Source organism: Pipra filicauda, unplaced genomic scaffold (genome assembly GCF_003945595.2).
Source record: "Pipra filicauda isolate LSUMZ 115617 unplaced genomic scaffold, ASM394559v2 scaffold70_size2993248_pilon, whole genome shotgun sequence".
Taxonomy (NCBI): Eukaryota; Metazoa; Chordata; class Aves; order Passeriformes; family Pipridae; genus Pipra; species Pipra filicauda.
The window spans coordinates 2,009,114-2,027,735 of NW_024104876.1; the positions used below are offsets into that span (position 1 = coordinate 2,009,114).

Here is an 18,622-nt window from a genome sequence, read left to right on the forward strand (position 1 = left end):
CCCAAGCTCTGTAATGGAAAAATTAAATATATCTCCCACTGCACACACTGGAAACTTACATTTATCTCCATGCTGACTACACCTATCAAAGTCTGGAATCTGTGCCAGGCCACTTTACTGCAGAGGGTCTTTTTGGCATTTGTTACCTGTTCCTGTAAAAATGGACCACTTCCTCTCTTTAGCAAGACTGTGGCTTGCTGTGGGGATAAATTTATGCCAGGGGGGCAAAAAAAGGAGAAACAGATATTAGAAAAATGAGATGTAACTCCTCTTGTCTCAGCAAGGGCAGCACTGCTCGGTGCAGTGGCTGTCTGGAAGGTGTGGCAGCCAAAACGAGCTCTCCAAGCACATTTTATGCATAGCTGGAGCATTCACTACTGTGAAATCCATCGGAGGTCAACTGTGCAGTGTTTCCACTCAGAGATAGCACAGATGGGAGAAACCCTTTTGAAGTTCTGGGCTCACTCTGAAATGCTCAGTGCTTGGTCTGCCTTGTCCAAGAGGAGAGGCTTTCTGACATCCAGCTCGCTGCCACACACCACAACCCAGTCCTGCTTCCTCCCAGAGCAAAATCCATCACAGCACTGACACAAGACTTGAATTCACGAACCTTCTGAGACAAGGAGAAAGCACTGGGACTGTTTGTTTGCAGCTGCTGTGAAGTTGTGTTTTAAAAGATTATCAGGGCGTGTGACTATCCCTTCCCAGAGACCTGAGCTCTGCAAACAAACTGGGACAGGTCTTCCCGAATTTGTCCCAGTCTGCCAAAGTGAATTCAAAGAGAAAGCATTAAATAAGCAAACATATTAAAAATAAACAGCTACTAGAAAAAACAAGGTCAAGTTTCTGGGTTTTTTTCTTTGCTTTTTTCTTTCTTTGTAAACCTGGCCCTTCTGGCAATTAGCTGATGTTTTAAGACTGCTCTCTTCTTCTTCGCTCAGGGTGTGACAACAGCAAAGCTGAGTCATTTTTACAGCAGCTAAGTTAAATATTGCCAGCAAATTCACATGGAAAACAGACCTCTTCCCTGTGATTCAAACATTTATTCCAAGTTTATTCAAGCTGAATTATCCAGTTGGATTTTTTTCTTCTTCTAAAAGGCATGTAGTTTTATCAACTCTTATCCCACATCTAGGATTCAGCTTCCTTTTGTTTACTTGTCAACAAAATTAAGAACAGCACAGGGAGGGTTCTAAATCTGCTGATTGAACCTAACCAAGTCAAGCTCGCTTATGTGGCCTGTAGTCACTAACACTCAGAACACCATCAGCAACCCAGTGAGAGGGTTTTGGCAGGAAAACAGAGAATGGAGAACTTTGCAAAACTCTGAAAACCTCTCTGTTTATTTTTTCTTAACACCAAAGCAGAATCAACAGCCTGCAATGTTACAAACTGAGCAAACAGATACTTGACTGGACTGATTAGGGACATCTTTCCACTGCAAAAAATTTTATGACCTGATGAAAACTATAACTATTGAAAGCTCAGGGCTCTGATGTTCCTATTCAGTGTTGGATAAACTACATAGTGACGAGGTGAAAATGAAAAATGCCTGATAGTAAATTGCTGGGTAACAGTATAAATAATATGAAATACTACGTGCTTCCCTATAAAGCAGTAACAGTGTGAGACATTCCTCAGTTCTGAATAAAGGACATTTGGATAATAGAGATTGAGAGTACAAAGAATATAGCCTTGTCCTCAAAGACATTTAATAATAATGAAAGGTATTAATACACTGCATGAAAACAATGCCACTCAACTGTAGATCTCAAAGCATCCATCTCAAAGTACTAAGCCTTCCAACAGCTGTGGGATTTGAGGAGTTTAAATTTCCCCATTTTGCAGTGGGAGAAAGAGAGACACAAATGAATTACCAAAACGGTCAAAAGGTTGTAAGTGGTTAAGTATTAGTCTTCAATATTAGTTTTCAACTGCTTTTTGTCAGCCTCTGTGTCCCACCAAAAAACGTTTCTGTGGGACAAGTACAGCTCAAGTAATATGATCTGATCACACACCAAGTTGCTCCAGAAAGCCACATCTGTCCTGAGCAAGTGACAGTGAAGCCTACCAGGCATCTTTTACTCATGAGGATCTCAAGTAGGAAAGATGCTGATGTGAGTTTGCTCTGCTCATGCTCCATGTTGCCAAAAACCTCATGAGCCCATTTGTATGTGCTGTCCCTGAGCTATCAGACACAGGACGGTTCACTCTGTGCCACACTGATGCTCTGGGACAGCACAGAGCTTGTGGCATCAACCAGAAGGAACAACAAAAACCCAGATGAAGTGATTACCCCGCGGTCACAGAGAAAACCTGTGCTAGAAGAAGCCCAGCTTCTCCTTTGGAAGACTTTGAGATTAAAGTGGATGTTTCCTTTCCCCAGCACATGCCTGGTCCACACGATGGTGTCTGAATTGCCACGTGGAAGCTGTCACACACCCTGTCTTGCACAAGGCCGTTTAAAGGCCATTTAAAGGCCTAATGTTTTACATCTTGTAATTCAGCTCTGCCATCAAAGTCATTTTGACAGCTTGTTCTCTAAATGGATAGCAAACCACAAGGCTCTTAGTTGAGAAGAAGAATCACCAGTCACACGGTACACAAAGACAATTATCAACTATTAACATGATGCCCCTTTAAAATAACATCTCTTCAGACAGATAAATGGTTACTTACTGTTTTTGCTGGAGCACTACCTGGTAGTGGGCTCGTCTCAATGAAATACTTCCTCAGAAGGTGTTTGCTGGATTCAGGACTGTCCATCAGGATGTAGGAACAAAAGAAAGCTCCATTCCGTAATAAAAACACGGCTACATCTTCATTCCCTTCAGAGAAAAGCAGATTGTTTGTTCTCTTTGTCTCATGTAAATGAACCAACAAGGAGCTGAACAGAAATCCTGAGAAATAACCACTTCTGAAAAAAAAAACCATGGGGGTGTACAAAAAGGAAACTGAACTGTGTAAAGACTGTTCCCTCCAGTGACAGGACACTGTTCAAAAGCGCTGGCCCAGGCTCCTTTTTCTCTTTTTTCCCTGTCTTATTAAACTGTACACACAGCTGTGCTTTGAAGTGTAAATTATTCAGCCTAATTCAAGCATGTGTGCCAGAATGTCCATAACAATAATGCTTTTACTTGCAAGGGTTCTAGTTTTTAAGGGTCCTTTCCCTAGGAGTTTATAAAGGAAAGTTCAGCCTCTCAGCATTCACAGTAATCTAACTTCAGAAGGCGCTGACTTACATTTGGTTGAGTCAGAAGGTGCAGAGCCAATTTTATTTTACTTTATCCCACTGGAAAGCCAGGCAAGCCAGTCCCCACTGCGAACAACTCAGGCCATTCTTTATAGGCACTGCAGAAAAGGGGCAAAATTCGGGAGCATGCAAATACACACCTGCCTTTATAGCAGCATAGAGGGGCAGGCGGATGAGGACGGGGAACTCGTTCTTCCTGACGGCACAGCTCTCGGGGTCGGCACTGTACGCACGGATCAGGAGCTTCACGATGTCCAGGTGGCCCTGCTGGCAGGCTATGGCCAGCATCCAGTTCAGGAGCTGCTGGCAAGTGTTAGGGCCTACCAAAAAGACATGGCATGCGACTTAGTTAATGCCACAGGGCTGTGACGTGCAAGAAATATCCACAAGTAACGGCTGTGCAGAGGGTTTGGGTACAGGGTGAAGCCCCTGAGGACAAAGGAACAGAGTGCACTGCAAAGGTGTGATAGAGAAGAGCCCTAAGCACAAAGTTTTCAGCTTTGCTTAACTGTTCTTCATTACCTACCCAGCCAATGGGCAAATTTTTTTAATGTCCCCAGTTTAACCTAGCAATAGTAGAAGGTTCTGAGGATGCCAGCTAGAATACAGCCAGATAACTTAAACATCTGATCCCCAATAGAGGTGGCAAGGGACACCCAGGACTATCTTTGCATCCAGATCCAACAGACATTACATCCAAACATCCAGGGTAGGCCACTTCTTCCAAGTTCATGAGAGGGGATACAAAGGATGGGGAAAACCAGATGACTTTTCACGCTATTGGGTGAATAAAACAAAAATAAATGCTTCACTCAACAAAAAATAACTGGTTTAGTTTGTTTTTCTGCAGCCTGAAGTCTGCCACAAAAAATTTCATTTCCCCTTAAAACATTTTATTTTTGTTTTACTCTTTACTAACAACTCCTAGTAAAGTCAGACAAATGTCATGTAAGGCTAAAACTAAAAGACCACATTTTGACCTCTGCATGAATTTGCTGATGTTTTCTTCATTTCCAAACTGCTTTCTTTTCTGAACTAATGTTTTACCCATCGAACACAGCTGTCCTCTAGATGTGCCTAATTCTGTGCATGTAACTAAACGCCCATGACAAGATTATTTCTGCCAACAGTAAGGAGTCCTCAAATCTCCTCTGATTCACTGCACCATTTCTGTTTGCTTTACAAACCCTTCAAAACACTTACAGGAACATCCAGAAGCCCAAGTTTACATGTCAACTTTTTTTTTGCAGCTTATCCATGAGGAAATTACAAGGCTCTTTGCATTCTTAACAACTGGACTAAATCCCTCACTCTCATGCTACAAAAAACGGGCTCCACTTAATCTGTAAGCCACAAGAAGTTCTCACTGTTCCAGAGAGACTCATTGCAGTGCATCAGCCAAATTGCAAATTCATGCAATTTATTCCTAAGCCCTGTGATTGGTTTCTGTGTCATTTCCCAAGAAAACAATTGGAAAGTCCTGCATAATAATGCCTGAAAGCAAGTGTTGGAGGGAATTTGGTCAGTTCTAAACCGAGTTAAGTTTCCAGAAACTACTCAAGTCACTTTTCATTACTCAGTGTATTACATTAATATAATTTAATTTTTGCTACTAGGTTAATCAGCTTCTTTCTGGCTGAAGGAAATGTTACATTTAATTGTATCCCCCAAACTGGAACATTTATTTTGCTTACCAGTGCTCTAACAGAACACCAAATAAGCAGGTTTCCCAACAGGTTATTCCTGTTCTCAGTGAGGCCACTGGCAAGTATTTAGTGAGGAGCTAGACCTATTTGCAGGTCAAACATTGCAGAAGCCAGCTTAGCTCTTGTGGTTACTGCAGTGTCTGAGGTCCAGGCAGTGACCTGCCCCAGATGTTCTGCAGGACCACTGGACCCTAAACCCATGGAGGGTCCCAGGGAGAAGCAGCTGCCAAGCCCACAGAACATTGAGAGAGCAACAGGGGACCCAAACACAGCTCCTGGCCCTGACTCAGAGCAATGCTCTGCCCCCTGCCCCTACAGCTGCCTTAAGAACTGTGTCTGAGCCTAAAAATGTCTCTGTTCTGCTGTAAAATAATTGCTGAAATAAAATTTAAGTAAAATATAAGGATGATTCTAAAGGAAGAGTTCCCCTGATAGTCAAAACAGAATGCCAAGGAAAGAACAAAGTGGGTGCCAGCTGTGCACCCAAACACCCTCATCAGCTGTGCTACTCATTCCCAGCATCCCTGGGACTGCTGGATCAGCAGTGGAATTACGCTTTTTCTCAAAAATCCCCTAATTTCTCTGTAGGGTCTAGAATGTTACCCAGCTGTGAGGGCTGATGGGAATGAACTGTCTAAACAGCATCTTCCTCCACTCCCAATTTGCAAACATGGAATATTTTTATGTATGTGTTTCTTCCCCCACGGGGGAAATTTTCTTCAAGCACGGCAGAGATCAGATCCCTCCACGTACTTTCCCATGACTAAATCCCTCCCCTTTCAAGGAATGCGAAAAAACCAAATAAATGCCTGCTTGAAGCTCCAGCACACAGCTACCAAAATGCTTGAGGAGAGGCAGAGACAACCTTACCACGCAGGGAATCCAGCAGCTCTTTCACAATGTCCTTATGTCCAAAATAAGCTGCCACCACAGCTGCATTGTCATCATTAGGTTCTGTTGGCAACACCACCAACGCTTCCTTCAGCAGGTACCTCACCGCCTGCAGATCTCCATATGCTGCTGCAATTCCCAAAAGCTGACACTGGTAAAGAAAACAGAGCAAAAGAAACTCTTCTGTAAAGGCAGGGAAAGAGCATTTCCAGAGTTATGCCATGTATTTGTGCCCATGCTGATGCACGCACGCTCTCACCGTGGTTAATTGAGAATGTCATAAGCACTAGTAGCCTTTAGAATCATTGGTGTGGTATATTAATTATACTGATTTATTGGGGGGTTTATTACAGTTTTTTTGGTGTGGCTTTGACAGAGAAGTGCCTGAGGCACAGAACAGTGAGTGTAAATCCATTTTTTCATGGAGCAACAGTAAAAGCATTTGCACAGCTCAGTTACAGGGTGTAGTAGTTCCTAATTTGGAAGTGGCCTGGACTTGATGTGCAGGTGCTCTCCCAAAACACCAAGATCAGCTCTGTGCAAAGAGCAGGCTCAAAACGAGGGCTCTGAAGACAGAGCAGTGCAGAAGCTAGCACAGAGTTTGTGACGTAGCAGCACAAGTTTGTGACACAAGCAGCAATATCTGCCCCATGGGCCATTAACCATCTTTGTACTGATGGAGGAATACATGTTTTACTAAGTCTATAAACTGCTTCCTTTTTACGGGGAAAAATGTATTTCCCTGTTTTGGTGACCACAGCAGCAGCACCCCTCCTCACACAGCCTCCTGTTCCTACATGCAGTGTTCCCTGTGGTCTGTCTCATCTTCCAAGGGCAAACAGTGTCCCTGAGTATGTTCCTGAAGTGCCTCACACAACCAGCTACATCTGGGACTCACATACTGAATGGATTTTCTCCATGAAAAATGACAGCAGCTTGGCATTTAGGTTTCTTTCCCAATAAAACTTGAGGAAGAGCAACAACCTAACCCTACCTTCTCCACCTGCAGTGCAGTCTCCTCACATGACAGCTTAATCAGCTCTTGGGCCTTGCTGGTGTCCCCAGCTTTGTAGGCATCCTGGATGCTTTCTGTCACAGGGGTCTGAATTACGGAGACTTCTCCAACTGTGGACTGTTTGCCACCCATGTCCACAGTTCCTGCAGGGAAAATAGGAAAGAGGGGTCAGGAAGAAGTACCTGCTCATTAACCATGTACAGTTGCAACGTCAGTGAATCCTGGCAATAAAAAAAAAAAGGGTTGAATTATTTTCACTGGAATATTTACTTCACACAATTAAAAAGAGAGCCTGATAAAAGAAAGTGATAATATGTTAAAGTAGTTCCCCAGAGGGACATGAAACTAAGGGGGACTGTGAGTTCCCCAAATGCTCCCAGAGGTGGTTTCCAAAGGATGGTGTGAAAACTCACACACACAGACATGTAAACTCTGCAGCTGCCTGGCACAGTCCCCCTCCTGCTGCAGGAACCAGGGAAGGGAAGGGCTTCCATGGGACTGGCACCTGCAGAACTCCTCCAATAAAGGAATCTGCACAACCTGTAAGAAAATTCTGGTATCGTTGGCCTTGCTTCAGTCATATTTCACTCCTAATAAAGCCCTACTGTCCTTCTCCAGTGCTTTCAACCAGAGCTTCATACACCTCAACAAGCACGAAAGAAAAGAAATTGGGAATATTTTTACTCTGAAGATTGTGCAAGATGCCCAGTGTCACCCCAATCAATCCTGGAGAATCTCCTAGACTAGACTTTTTTTTTCCTAAATGCCATCAGGAGCCAGAAGAGCTTTTACATGTCAAAGATTAAAAGCTGCAAGCCATTAGAGAAGACATTTGTGGTGGGTGGCTAAAGAAGAGGTAGCCATGAAGTCTCATACCCACCCCTCCAACTATCAGGACAGGGAAAACTGCAGGAAGGTCACTGAATTCCAAGATATTCAAGTCTACTCCTGACCAACATGTAAGATAGAGGAAAAAAAAAAACATTTTTCACTTGAAAAGAAATGGTTTCATGCTCACTTTTTCCTGCTGTGAATTATTATTGCTTATTTGCAACAGGTTAAATAAAGCCCTTAAGTCCACAGATTTTCACATATGTTAATAAGGATTTTATTTTTTAAACAGGTACATATGTCACACAGGGCTTAGTTTAATGCAGCCTGGAAAAAGAAGTAAATTTGGAGTAACCTATACATGTCAGTAAATATCTTTGAGTAATGCAGTCTGATTCACCAATAGATTCTGACTAACACTTCTCATCAATTATTTAAACGAAGCTCAAATCACTCAGACATCAGAGACGGCTCCAGAGATTCGTGTCATTAAAAATGTGCCCACATCAATAACCTTTCTCAGATGATGCAGAACGTGTGAAGGACAAGGAGCAGAAATCAAGGCTGATGAAAGTGGGATTAAATTACAGCACAACAAACAGCATCTCAGAGTTCACTTCATGTTCATGCAGTGCCTTCATAATTCCGCAGTTTTAGGGAGTACATGGGAAAAGAAACTCATCCTGCATTTGGTCCTGTCTTTCAGAGCAGACTACACACCTGTAAGGGATCTCTGAGAATACTGCACATGATTTAGTTCTCATTTTAATGACACCAAAGGTAGGAAATGCAAATGGTTCTTAGGCAAGTAACTGTTTAAAGGTTGAGAGAAGGGAGACTCTTTAAAGCTAAACAGTTCTCCAGTCAAAACAACTCAGAACTGGACTAAGTAAAATCAAAAAGTACAAATCCAAGCAAACCCTGCAGTTACTGGAACATGCAGCCTCCCCGCTTGGCGCCCTGTGATGAAATCCTGAACCTAGAGAGAAGCTCTGGAATTCCCCTTGGAGGAAAAAATGCCTCAATTCAGAGATACAAAACAGCTGGAAAACTGCTCAGCTTCCTGCTCAAGAAGCCCTGCAAACCAGGGCTGCAAGAGCACAGCAATTTAACTTGGTTCCTACAAAAATTCTGAAAGGAGGGACAAAATTTACTTTTTTTCAGCCTCAATCCTGATTTTGGGGACTATCACTCAAGACTCACATCTCCAGCTATTCCAGATGTAAAGGCACATCCTTTCTGCTCAAGAATTTTGCAAAGCCATCTTTCTTTCTTTTTACATCATGGCCAGGGAGGTTGGAGGTACGAGTATCTCACAGAGATTCGTGATTCACTGTTCATTATTCATCCTGGTGTCACATTCTTCTCTAGTAGAGAGGTCTCCAGCCAACCTCCCATGCATCCTACACTCCAGAACTCTCCTTAAAAGAGCATTTTCCACCTTTCCTGCTGGAATTGCCCCACTGTGCACAGGGGAACCACCAAACCCCTTGTCCAGGGGGCACAAGTAGGATCATGTATCGTAACTGAGGGAAGGAGGAACTCTCCATGCTAGACTCTTAATCCCAAGACTACTTCTGGGTTTTACCAAACAACTACTTCAAAAAACAACTTGGCTAATGTGTCATGCTTCCTCTTACAGTTTTGGCCCCCTCAAAATTTCTTAAGTCCTTTGTAGTGTAATGGCTCAGTTAAAACCACTGTGCCACCACCACTGCTTGGAGAACGTGGGTTGGTCATCAACCAGCACAGCCTGTCCATGTGTGTCAGGTGCAGACTTCTGGGTTCTCCAGGAATAGGAAGGTCACAAACAGCTGGCTCCATGGAGTTCATATGCTCCCAGAAGAGTTTTCGGGATATTCATTTTAGTTCTTAAACTCAATTTCAGTCTTGTCAAATTTTTATTGACCTAAGCAAAACTGCTCAGCTTTGAGCATCTGAACATCCATCAAGTAGAAGTCAATAAAAGTTTCATTGAGTGTAAGAAATTTTGGCAATTCTACTGTTTGAAACCAATATATTTATATGAAGTATTCCTGGCAAAAAGATAATGCTGCTCATCATTCAAGTTTCTTACGTAGCTGTCATCAAAACTTCCTTCTGTGATTCCATTCTGCAGAGTAAATTCACCTCCTGCCTAAGACCTGAGGAAAGAAGCTGCCAAAAGTCTTCAGAAAAAAATAGTCTTTGAGACTGAACTAATTACAAGCCTGAAAAGAGCAAAACTGGTGAGATACAAAGTGATAAAAAAGCTTGCCCTGAGCCAACAGCTGTACCCACAAGATCCTGTCTAAGTTAACCTGAGCTTTCAAAGGTTAAATGAGAGAAGGTTGGCCATCCATTCCCAAGTTCCCAAAAAACACAAAAGCCATCCATTGCATCACGCCAAATAAATTACCCAATTCACAGAAGACTTCCTGGTGACTTAGTAAATGATGTATTGACTTCTGAACTACAAGTGGAAAATAAGAAACAGCATGTTTTATAATCTTAATTTACTCACCAGTAGAAGGAAAAAAAATGAGGAAAAATATATTCTAGTGACTAAAGACTGTTTTATTTTTACAAGATACATGACTGAACTATCATCAATACTGGCATTCATGCAGGCTGGGAATAAAGTTTTGCCAAGACATGCATCAGTCACTTTTAGCAAAAATCTGGGCCAAACCCCAAAGAAATTCTGCCTCTGGTTTTAACCCTACAAATCTCAAGGTCTTTACCTGAGCTCTTCATGGCTTTCCTGATAGAGTCACCTCATTCACACACAGCCTTGAACAACGTGACATGAGAGCAGCTGAATAATATTGAACCTCTGTCTTTGGACTTGATCATCAACACGTTGAGCGTTTAAGCCTGGGTGTAACAAAGTGCTTTTAATTCTTAGATTGCACAGATTTAGGAACTGGCTTCTGTACTTTGCACAACAGGGTCTGTATTACTCACAACAATGCACATTGTTATATGCAAAGCAGCACAGCAAGTGATGATATTCTAGCAGTACTCCTTGGATATTCCTGTAATATGAAATGAAATATTCAATGAAAATGAAGCCATGGAGTTTACTCCAAATCATTCAGCCTCTGCATCTCTGCCTTGCATTTGCTTAACCTCTTCACAGATCCATGGCTTCTTTTCTTGCTTTCTACTAATGGCTGTAAGCAAACCCAGGGCTGTTTGTCAGGGGAAAATGGCAGGCATTTGCTGACACTAAAAACACATCCCTCATCTATTCCTCACACTCCTTAGCAGCTTGTAACAAAATAGCCAACTATGGAAATACCTCCCACTCTTGATTTCAATGTTTTATACTTTGGAAGCACCTTTAAAGTTTGGCTTTTAACTCGGTAAAAGCCTTTTATAAAAGCTAAGGGCAAAACTACTTTTCATTAAAAAAATATCCCAATGCAAACAGAGGTTATCAATAAAAAAAGCAGTCCTATTTCACTGCCAACAAAAGGGTACAAGGTACCACTTCTAAAGTGCAATAGACTGCTCAGAGAAACAAAATAAAAATGTCTTATTAACAATAAAGAGTACCATGAGAATTTCAGGGGAATGTGTAGTTACACCCTGTCACAGGCCTTGTTATTACAGTAGGTGAAAAAAAACCTCTAAAATTTCTAAATTGACAGTATGCCAGTATTATTAAAAGGGGAGGGTTTGCAGGTCAATGCTGTGAATCAGCAAACAGCTGCATAACAAAGCAGCACACTGTATAGATGATTATTACCTTTATTTCCCAAATCATTGCATCTCTGTCTCTAACACAGACTCACAGAGTTTGTAAATGTTACATTAGGCCCTTTTGTAAGTTCTTTGGCAACTAAGCAGGATATTCTTATTTAGCAGAGAAAGATATAAATGAGATGCTTAACCCAGGAAGCTAACTTACTCCAAAACAGAATTACAATAACAATAAAACCTTAAAACCACTACTGACCTTGTCATAATGTGTGCAGGTATTTCCAGAGACGGGAGCAAATCCAGATGATGCTCTAACACAGACTCCCATTCAGCAATGTAATTAAGCTATTAATTCCTTGGACTGATAACCACCCACCCCTGCTCCAGCACCAGCAGCTCCTACAGCAGCCACTGGATGGAACAGCTCTCAGCTGGCTGGCTGCTTCTTTGTCTGAATTAACTACTCCAGTTTAGCCCTGACAGTTATTTTCATCTCTATGTCCCATTACAGCGAAATCCAAGCCTCTGGTTCAGAGGATGTGGAGATGGGGGTGGGCAGGGCCTCTCCGGGCTGAGCTCAGGCATTAATTCCTCAACAGCACCAGATGGATACAGCTAACCTTTACCAGCTTAATCTTTTGCCATTTTGACTTCTGAGTGCTGCCACAGCACAAATAAAAAATGGGACAGAGATGAGGTTTAAGATGCTCTGAATATTCAAAGCCAACACCCCCAAACACTTAAAAACTCACCAGTGTCGCTGAACATTTTTCAATGCTACCCTACAGCAGCTTTGCCCAGCTGGTTTGCAAAATGAATGGAAAGCCATGTTATTTCTTGAGTCTCTGCAACAGACTCGTGTATCTTCTGCTGCTTCGAAAAACTTCAGGCTAATAAACTGAACAGCAGCCCACAGGAAGCCTCCAGTGATTTCAAAGGATGACGGATCTGCCCTACACTGCACTTTCCATTCAGATGTGGAAGAAAAATTTCTCAGTCCTCTGGAAATCTTTGAGATACTGAAAAAATACCATCCCAAAACAGGAAGAAAAGACCCCAAAGCCCTGGGTTCTTTAATAAAAAAATAAAGCAATACATTTTTAAGTCAGCCCAAGTCAGTAAAAATGCTTCATGAAACAAAGATACCTTTTGTGTTCCTTCTCTAATTAGCTGACACTACAAAGTAAGGTTTCATCTGCTTTTTTTGAAAGTTGAAAGATTTTGTTCATTCATGTCATTCATTCAGTTCTTAGAAGATAAGTCACAGACCAAAATCTCTCCCCAGGAGGGAAGTTGTGCTCCCCACTTGCCCACACAGCCCCACAGCCAGGACCTGGCCCAGAACCATACAAAAGAGGGTCCTGCAGCAAGAAGGCTGTGATCTACTACACCTCGTTCTCAAATTTGGGCAAATACACACAGTTCAACCAATTCTGCAATGAAATGACCCTGAAAGGATTAGAAAACAGTCAGAACTACTTATAAATCCCCCTGTGAGAAGATAAGGATGGAAAGTTACAGTAAATCCAACTGAGAGGGAACAAGACAGTTTATCTGGGAAGTTCAGTACTCCCATTGAAGAAACTGTGCCAGATTTGGGCCATGTCCTTCTGACCCTGATTAACATCTCTCACAACAAGTGAGACGTGCCAGCTTCCCAGGACAGTGGGAACCCTCCACACACTTTTTCTGCCCATTTTCTGTGGTTCCATTTCCCCCAAACATCCATTATTTCAGCTGATTAAAGGAGTGGCTCTGCACTAAGAACTGTCTGCCAAGGCAGTGGAAAAGATGATGTATTGAGTACAAAAGCCACCCGCATCTACAACACAGCTCACAATCAATGCTCACTGCCCCTGAAAGAAACTTATAACCCTAAAAGAAACCAGATATGAAACACAGAAGAATGCCACAAAGGCAAAAGTCCAGCACTGAAGGGATTTTTTTTTCACTGGTAACGCATATTCTGGAAGTATTTTTAAATTGTTTACATGCCAGCACCACACATACAACGTGCTGATCTGCATTGAACATTTTCCAGCAAGCACACAGGAGCTCCTAAAGGGCATGCTGACAATTTTAGGTACAGCTGTGCAAAGTGACCAATTATCACCAGAATCATTGGAAATTTTCTATTTAGAAACATTCTTAACCTGCAAGGAAAAAAAGCATTTGCTAGCGCCAACCTAAAAGGAAAATATTAAGTCTCGGATGGAAAAATGCTTTGGACTCCTGCCTTTTCACTGGGCTCCAGAACTGATTTATGAAAAACAGACGCCTCCAAAGGCTTCAGCTCCTCACTTACACAATCATTTTTCCCTCATCCAGGATAATGAGCGACAAGGGGACAGAAAAGCCTCAAATACTGGTAACACAGACTCAGCAGGATCAGGGGCAGTATCAGCATCTGCCAACACCAGCACTAAGCTGGGGCTGAAAAGCTCTGCCAAATCTGAGCAGGCTCAGATCTCCTGCATTTGGTGTGTGCAACTTCCAGATTCCCGGGACTCTGGGAATTATTTGTACTGTCCAAGAAGTTAAAATGAAAGTGAGCTGGTTATTCCTTGCTGAAGCACCAAAGAGGCTACACAAAGCCATGGCAAGGCAAACAGGTCAGAGAGACCTCTTCACTAACTCTGTCATCCCATTTTCCAGCACCATGGACTGGGAGTTGTTGGTGACAGTGATGGCTTTACTCTCTCCTCTGAGTATGAGTGTCAGGTCTAAGCAGCTTCACATGCACATGTTCACTCTTTTCAAACTGAGGAGCATCAGTGGCCACAACACATTTCTCAGGGGTCAGACTGGCTCATGAAGGCACCACCCCCCCGGCAGGCACACACCTGGCCTTTGGACAGGGAAGGAATGGAACAGGGATGACCTCCAGCAAGCACAGGGCAAAGGCTAGCTCACAGAGCAGGGGGATGCCCCACATCCCTCCAGTAATGCCCACTTTGGGGGCAAAGCATCAGCAAAGACCACAGAGAGCACTGACAGTGTTAATTTTCACCCCCAAAGCAAAGCTATTGAGGGAACCAAGAGAGCTCCAAATGGCCAGAGAGCCAGTTGCTGTATTGAAAATACGAATGACTCAGCTCTAAGTGAAAGTTGCTATTTTTGTCTTTTGGCCTCAGTGATTTGGTTCCCATCCTACAGCTTGAATCATTCAGAAATATGCTTCTGCATGCAAGGCTAGCTATGCCACTCTTGCTTTCCAAATTTTAAATTGGAAGATATACATTAGGCATGCAGAAGTATGACTACGCTTTTGGATTTTCTTTGTGCTCGTTTCCAGGCATGGCAGCAAAGAGAGGATTATTAAATGATGAAAGGTGTCTCTAGTGAGACCATTGCTGTCCAATTGAATCAAATATTACAGCCATGAAACCAAACCAAGATTGGATTTCATTTGGAACTTCGTAAAATAAAATTTCATGGCTAACTTTGGTTTCTTCTGAAACTTTCCCTTAAGTTCAAGCTTTCATCAGAAGGAGAAAAATCCCATGCATCAGCGTTTTCTCTCTTTCAAAGAAACAATTTGCTCAACATTCTTCTAAAAAAGAAAATTATTAATTATTCACATTGGGGAGGCACCAACTCATGGCCAGCCCTGTTCTACTACAACCTCCTTAGACATGTATTTAAAGCTTGGTTTAGAAAGAAGCAAATGCTTTTAGCCCCAGCTGGGAGGAGCTCAGGAGGGACTCCCTGTATGAGTGTGAGGGGAGGATGGGCCCAAGTCTCTGCCCAGGTCTCCTCTTAGTCCAAGTCTTCCACTGGCTCCATCAAAGACACATCCCCCCACAGCTTGTCTGAGTTGGGAAAAGCAGCTCCTAAGCTTATGTTTCACTTTAATAACACATGTAAACACCCTCCTAAGTGGAAAACCCATTCACGACACTGCAACTCAACTGCTGGTCAAAAATAACAGCACAGAAGTTGCCAAAATCTGTCCCTTCAGCCCCAGGGATGCTACTGGGAATAACAAGCCTCCAAGGGGATTTCAGAGAAAGAGCTGGGACACAGGAAGATTTTGGAAAGGTTGTTCAAAGAGGAGAAAGAAGGGGAGACAATGTTAAAGAGGTATGTGAAATATCCTGCACAACACCAGTTTATCACGTTCAAGGAAGATTATGAGAATCTGAAGAGGTGGAGAAGACAAACGGAAGACATGGAGGATTTAATTACAAGATGGAGATGAGAAGAGCTTGGCTTGTTGAGCTTGGAAAAATGAAATCTAGATGGAGATGGGAGTCCTGTCTATAAATACATCCAGAGGGAGACACCAGGGAAGGAGAGCTATTTGTGTACAGGCTGTGAATACATTTTAGTTGACAGTTAGAAAAAAGTATAAAATATTGGAGAAATGAGGTTTGGAACAGTCTTCTATAAAAAGCAGAAGCAACAGACAAGTCAACTTGCTTAAAGCAAGCCCTGCATAACGTTTAGGAGTGTGACACCAGGACACTGATCCACACACTCCTTCCAGTCCTACAGCCAGTGTTCCCACATTAAACATGGGCAGGAGTCAACCCAGCTACCAAGCACTGACTCCTAACACATGAAATTATAGCAGCTTCACAGTCTACTTTGAGGAAAGTTTGGAGAATGAGAGAATATTTTTCATTAAACAAACTGACAGATCTGGGAAAAGGCAGACACATCTAAAGGAAGAAGCTTTTCAGGAGATTTGAGGGGGTAAACATCCCACACAGCAAAATCCAAGCTTAGTGCATGTTAGACACAGTCCCACAAACTTCTTTAACTGTGCCTGCCAGCCTAATAAAACACCTCACTCTTTGCTATCCTCACTTCTCATCACCACAACAACTCATCACCACTCTAGACCAGTTTCTGTAAAAGTGTTGCATGCAGAGGAAAAGAAAATGCAATCAAGATATTGGATATGGTTGGCATCAAAAGAGTTGAAGGGGCAATTTGGCAACAGCAGAGCCAAAGGAAGTGCAGAGCTAGGAGGATGGATATGACACTCTGGAAAAGAAAAAAACCCAACTAAACAGTGGAGAAAGTGAGGCTCCAGCCCATGATGTGACCCTGCTGCAGGTCACAGCATTTTTGGATGTCTGCTCCAAGGTAGAGACAGCAAAGTGAGGCAGAGACAGTAAAATGAGGCAAGGTACATTTCATCCCCTTCTCACCAGCCTTTGATGAACTCTGATCCATTGCACTCCTGGTCCAATCCATGCAAATGGCTTTGATTTGACAGCTTTTATTCCCACCCTGCCATTGTGTAAAAGGTCCAAGGTGTAAAACATGGGAGAATTGTGACCAGGATTACAAGCTCACTTAAGGAGCCAGGTTTTTTGTTTTTCAAGCTATGTATGAGATCTGAAAAGAGATCCTGTCCATTAGTGCTACAAAAGAAAATAAAATAAAAAAATTATGTTCCTGTTTGATGCAAAAATAAAAGCAATTTCAAAGGCTCTTTGATGTGCAAGACAGAAAGACGTGCAGGCAGATTCTGGAGGAGGTCTTGTCTTCAGCAATTACCAGCACTCCTTTTGAATCCTACTCCCCAGACAGAACTTTTATGTGAAGCAGATAATCACACTGCAGAGTGTATCAGCTCTAAACCTTGTGGCTTTTCAATTAAGCAGCAGTAACCTCTAGTCCAAAAACTCCTTAACCAAGATGGGAATAAAACAAACAATCCCCCGAACCAATTAACTGCAGGTGAAGCAAATCCAAAGACACACATGCTTTTAAAAGATTGCATTTTGAGCCCTTCTCGGGCAGCCATGCGATATTTTGATCATTAAAGCAAGTGGTGATGCAATTTCCACAGCGACCACAAACATACCAAGAATATTTGAGCTAAATTTATCCAGACTTCTTGTTTGAATCACTGCTTTGGGTCGTTATTTTTCCATGATTTTCAACCAGGCACAGAGAAGGAGTTGTGGACAGACTGGGACTGAGCTTTCCCCGGCAGTACCCAAAATGCCAACCTTTATGCTTGGGAGCCATATATTGACTATTAGAGAGGAAATAAAGCTGCTCCTCCAGCTCCCAACCCCAGGTCCCTGCTCCTTCCACCCATCTCCTTCCTCCTGCCCTTCCTGTGGCCGACTGACCCTTTCCCTCACCCTCGGGTGACACAACACAGGGCCTGTCTTTGTAGACAAGAAGTTCCCAAAGCTCACCATGGATCTGTTGCCCTCTCCAACTGGAGAGGGTGAGTCAAAAAAGAGAGGATCTGCACCAGATTTCCCACTACTCTGTGCATCTCCATACTCACACCCTGTATGAGTATAAAATATTGGAGAAATGGGGCTTGTATACTCATACAGGGTGTGAACTCCTCCAGATCCCAAGCCCTGCCAGTCCGTCTGGAGCAACACAAACTGCCAACCCCCAGAGCCCCTCTGGCTGCAGGAGGGCTTTGGGAAGCTTGAGAGTCTTCCCTAAACTTAAAGACTTCTTTTATAAGTTTTTTAAGTGAGGGCAAGGCACAAATTCAAAGCATGGAAACACTTCTGTTGTGAAACTATCAGCAGTTTACATAAAAGAGCTGCTGCTGTGGTGATACATAATCATGCAAATAAGCAATTCCTGACCCACTAATGAGCACACAGACTTGGATTAAAGAAAGGAATTAAATATCAGCCTGACTTGATGTCAAACCTGAAAGAGAACCTATTAAGAAGACAGACTTCACGGTTGAGTCACCATCCCTGGAGGGATTTAAAAGCCCTGTGGATGTGGCACTTGGGGACATGGTTTAATGGTGGGCTTGGCAGTGCTGGGTTAATGCTTGGACTCGGTGATCTTAAAGATCCTTTCCAACCGTAAAAATGCCACGATTCTGTGATTCTACACAGCATATTGGGAGTTGAATGGTACAAAATCCATCCCCCACACCCCCATCTGCAATGCAAACGGTTCCTCCCAGCTCACTGCCTCCTGCCAAGCAGCGCCCTGGCAGCCCCTTTATCGATCAGAGCAGTGAAAAACAAACAAATCACAGACTTAATGCTGTAAGGATCCCTGAAGACCCCATTATGTCAGCACAAAGTCTTTAATGGGTTTTGGATAAGGCCCCCATAGGCTTCGGGGAGGATGAAAAAACATAATTCATTGCATTTTCTTAATGCAAGTATAAAATCACACACAACATCTCTGACAAAACAGTAAATCAATTACAGGCCTGGTAAGGGCTGAGTTGGTGTGAACACTATCAATTGCCTTTTCCCCACTGAAACAGAAGACAGCGGTTCT

The 18,622-nt window shown here is 42.8% G+C and overlaps 1 protein-coding gene across 5 annotated transcripts in view; it reads right to left on the reverse strand.

Moving 5' to 3' along the window:
* Positions 1-18,622, reverse strand: part of LRRK1 (leucine rich repeat kinase 1) — a 77,018-nt gene that overhangs the window by 49,456 nt on the left and 8,940 nt on the right. For 4 of the 5 annotated variants that reach the window (XM_027714792.2, XM_027714791.2, XM_039389122.1 and 1 more), the window contains 4 exons: positions 6,845-7,008; positions 5,830-6,001; positions 3,394-3,573; positions 2,680-2,828 (listed from right to left, as the gene is read on the reverse strand). In XM_027714792.2, coding sequence (XP_027570593.1) covers positions 2,680-2,828; positions 3,394-3,573; positions 5,830-6,001; positions 6,845-7,008 — 665 coding nt within the window. Of the gene's footprint in view, positions 1-2,679; positions 2,829-3,393; positions 3,574-5,829; positions 6,002-6,844; positions 7,009-10,419; positions 10,448-18,622 lie in introns of those variants that run through there. The other variant, XM_039389123.1, reaches the window with a different exon arrangement.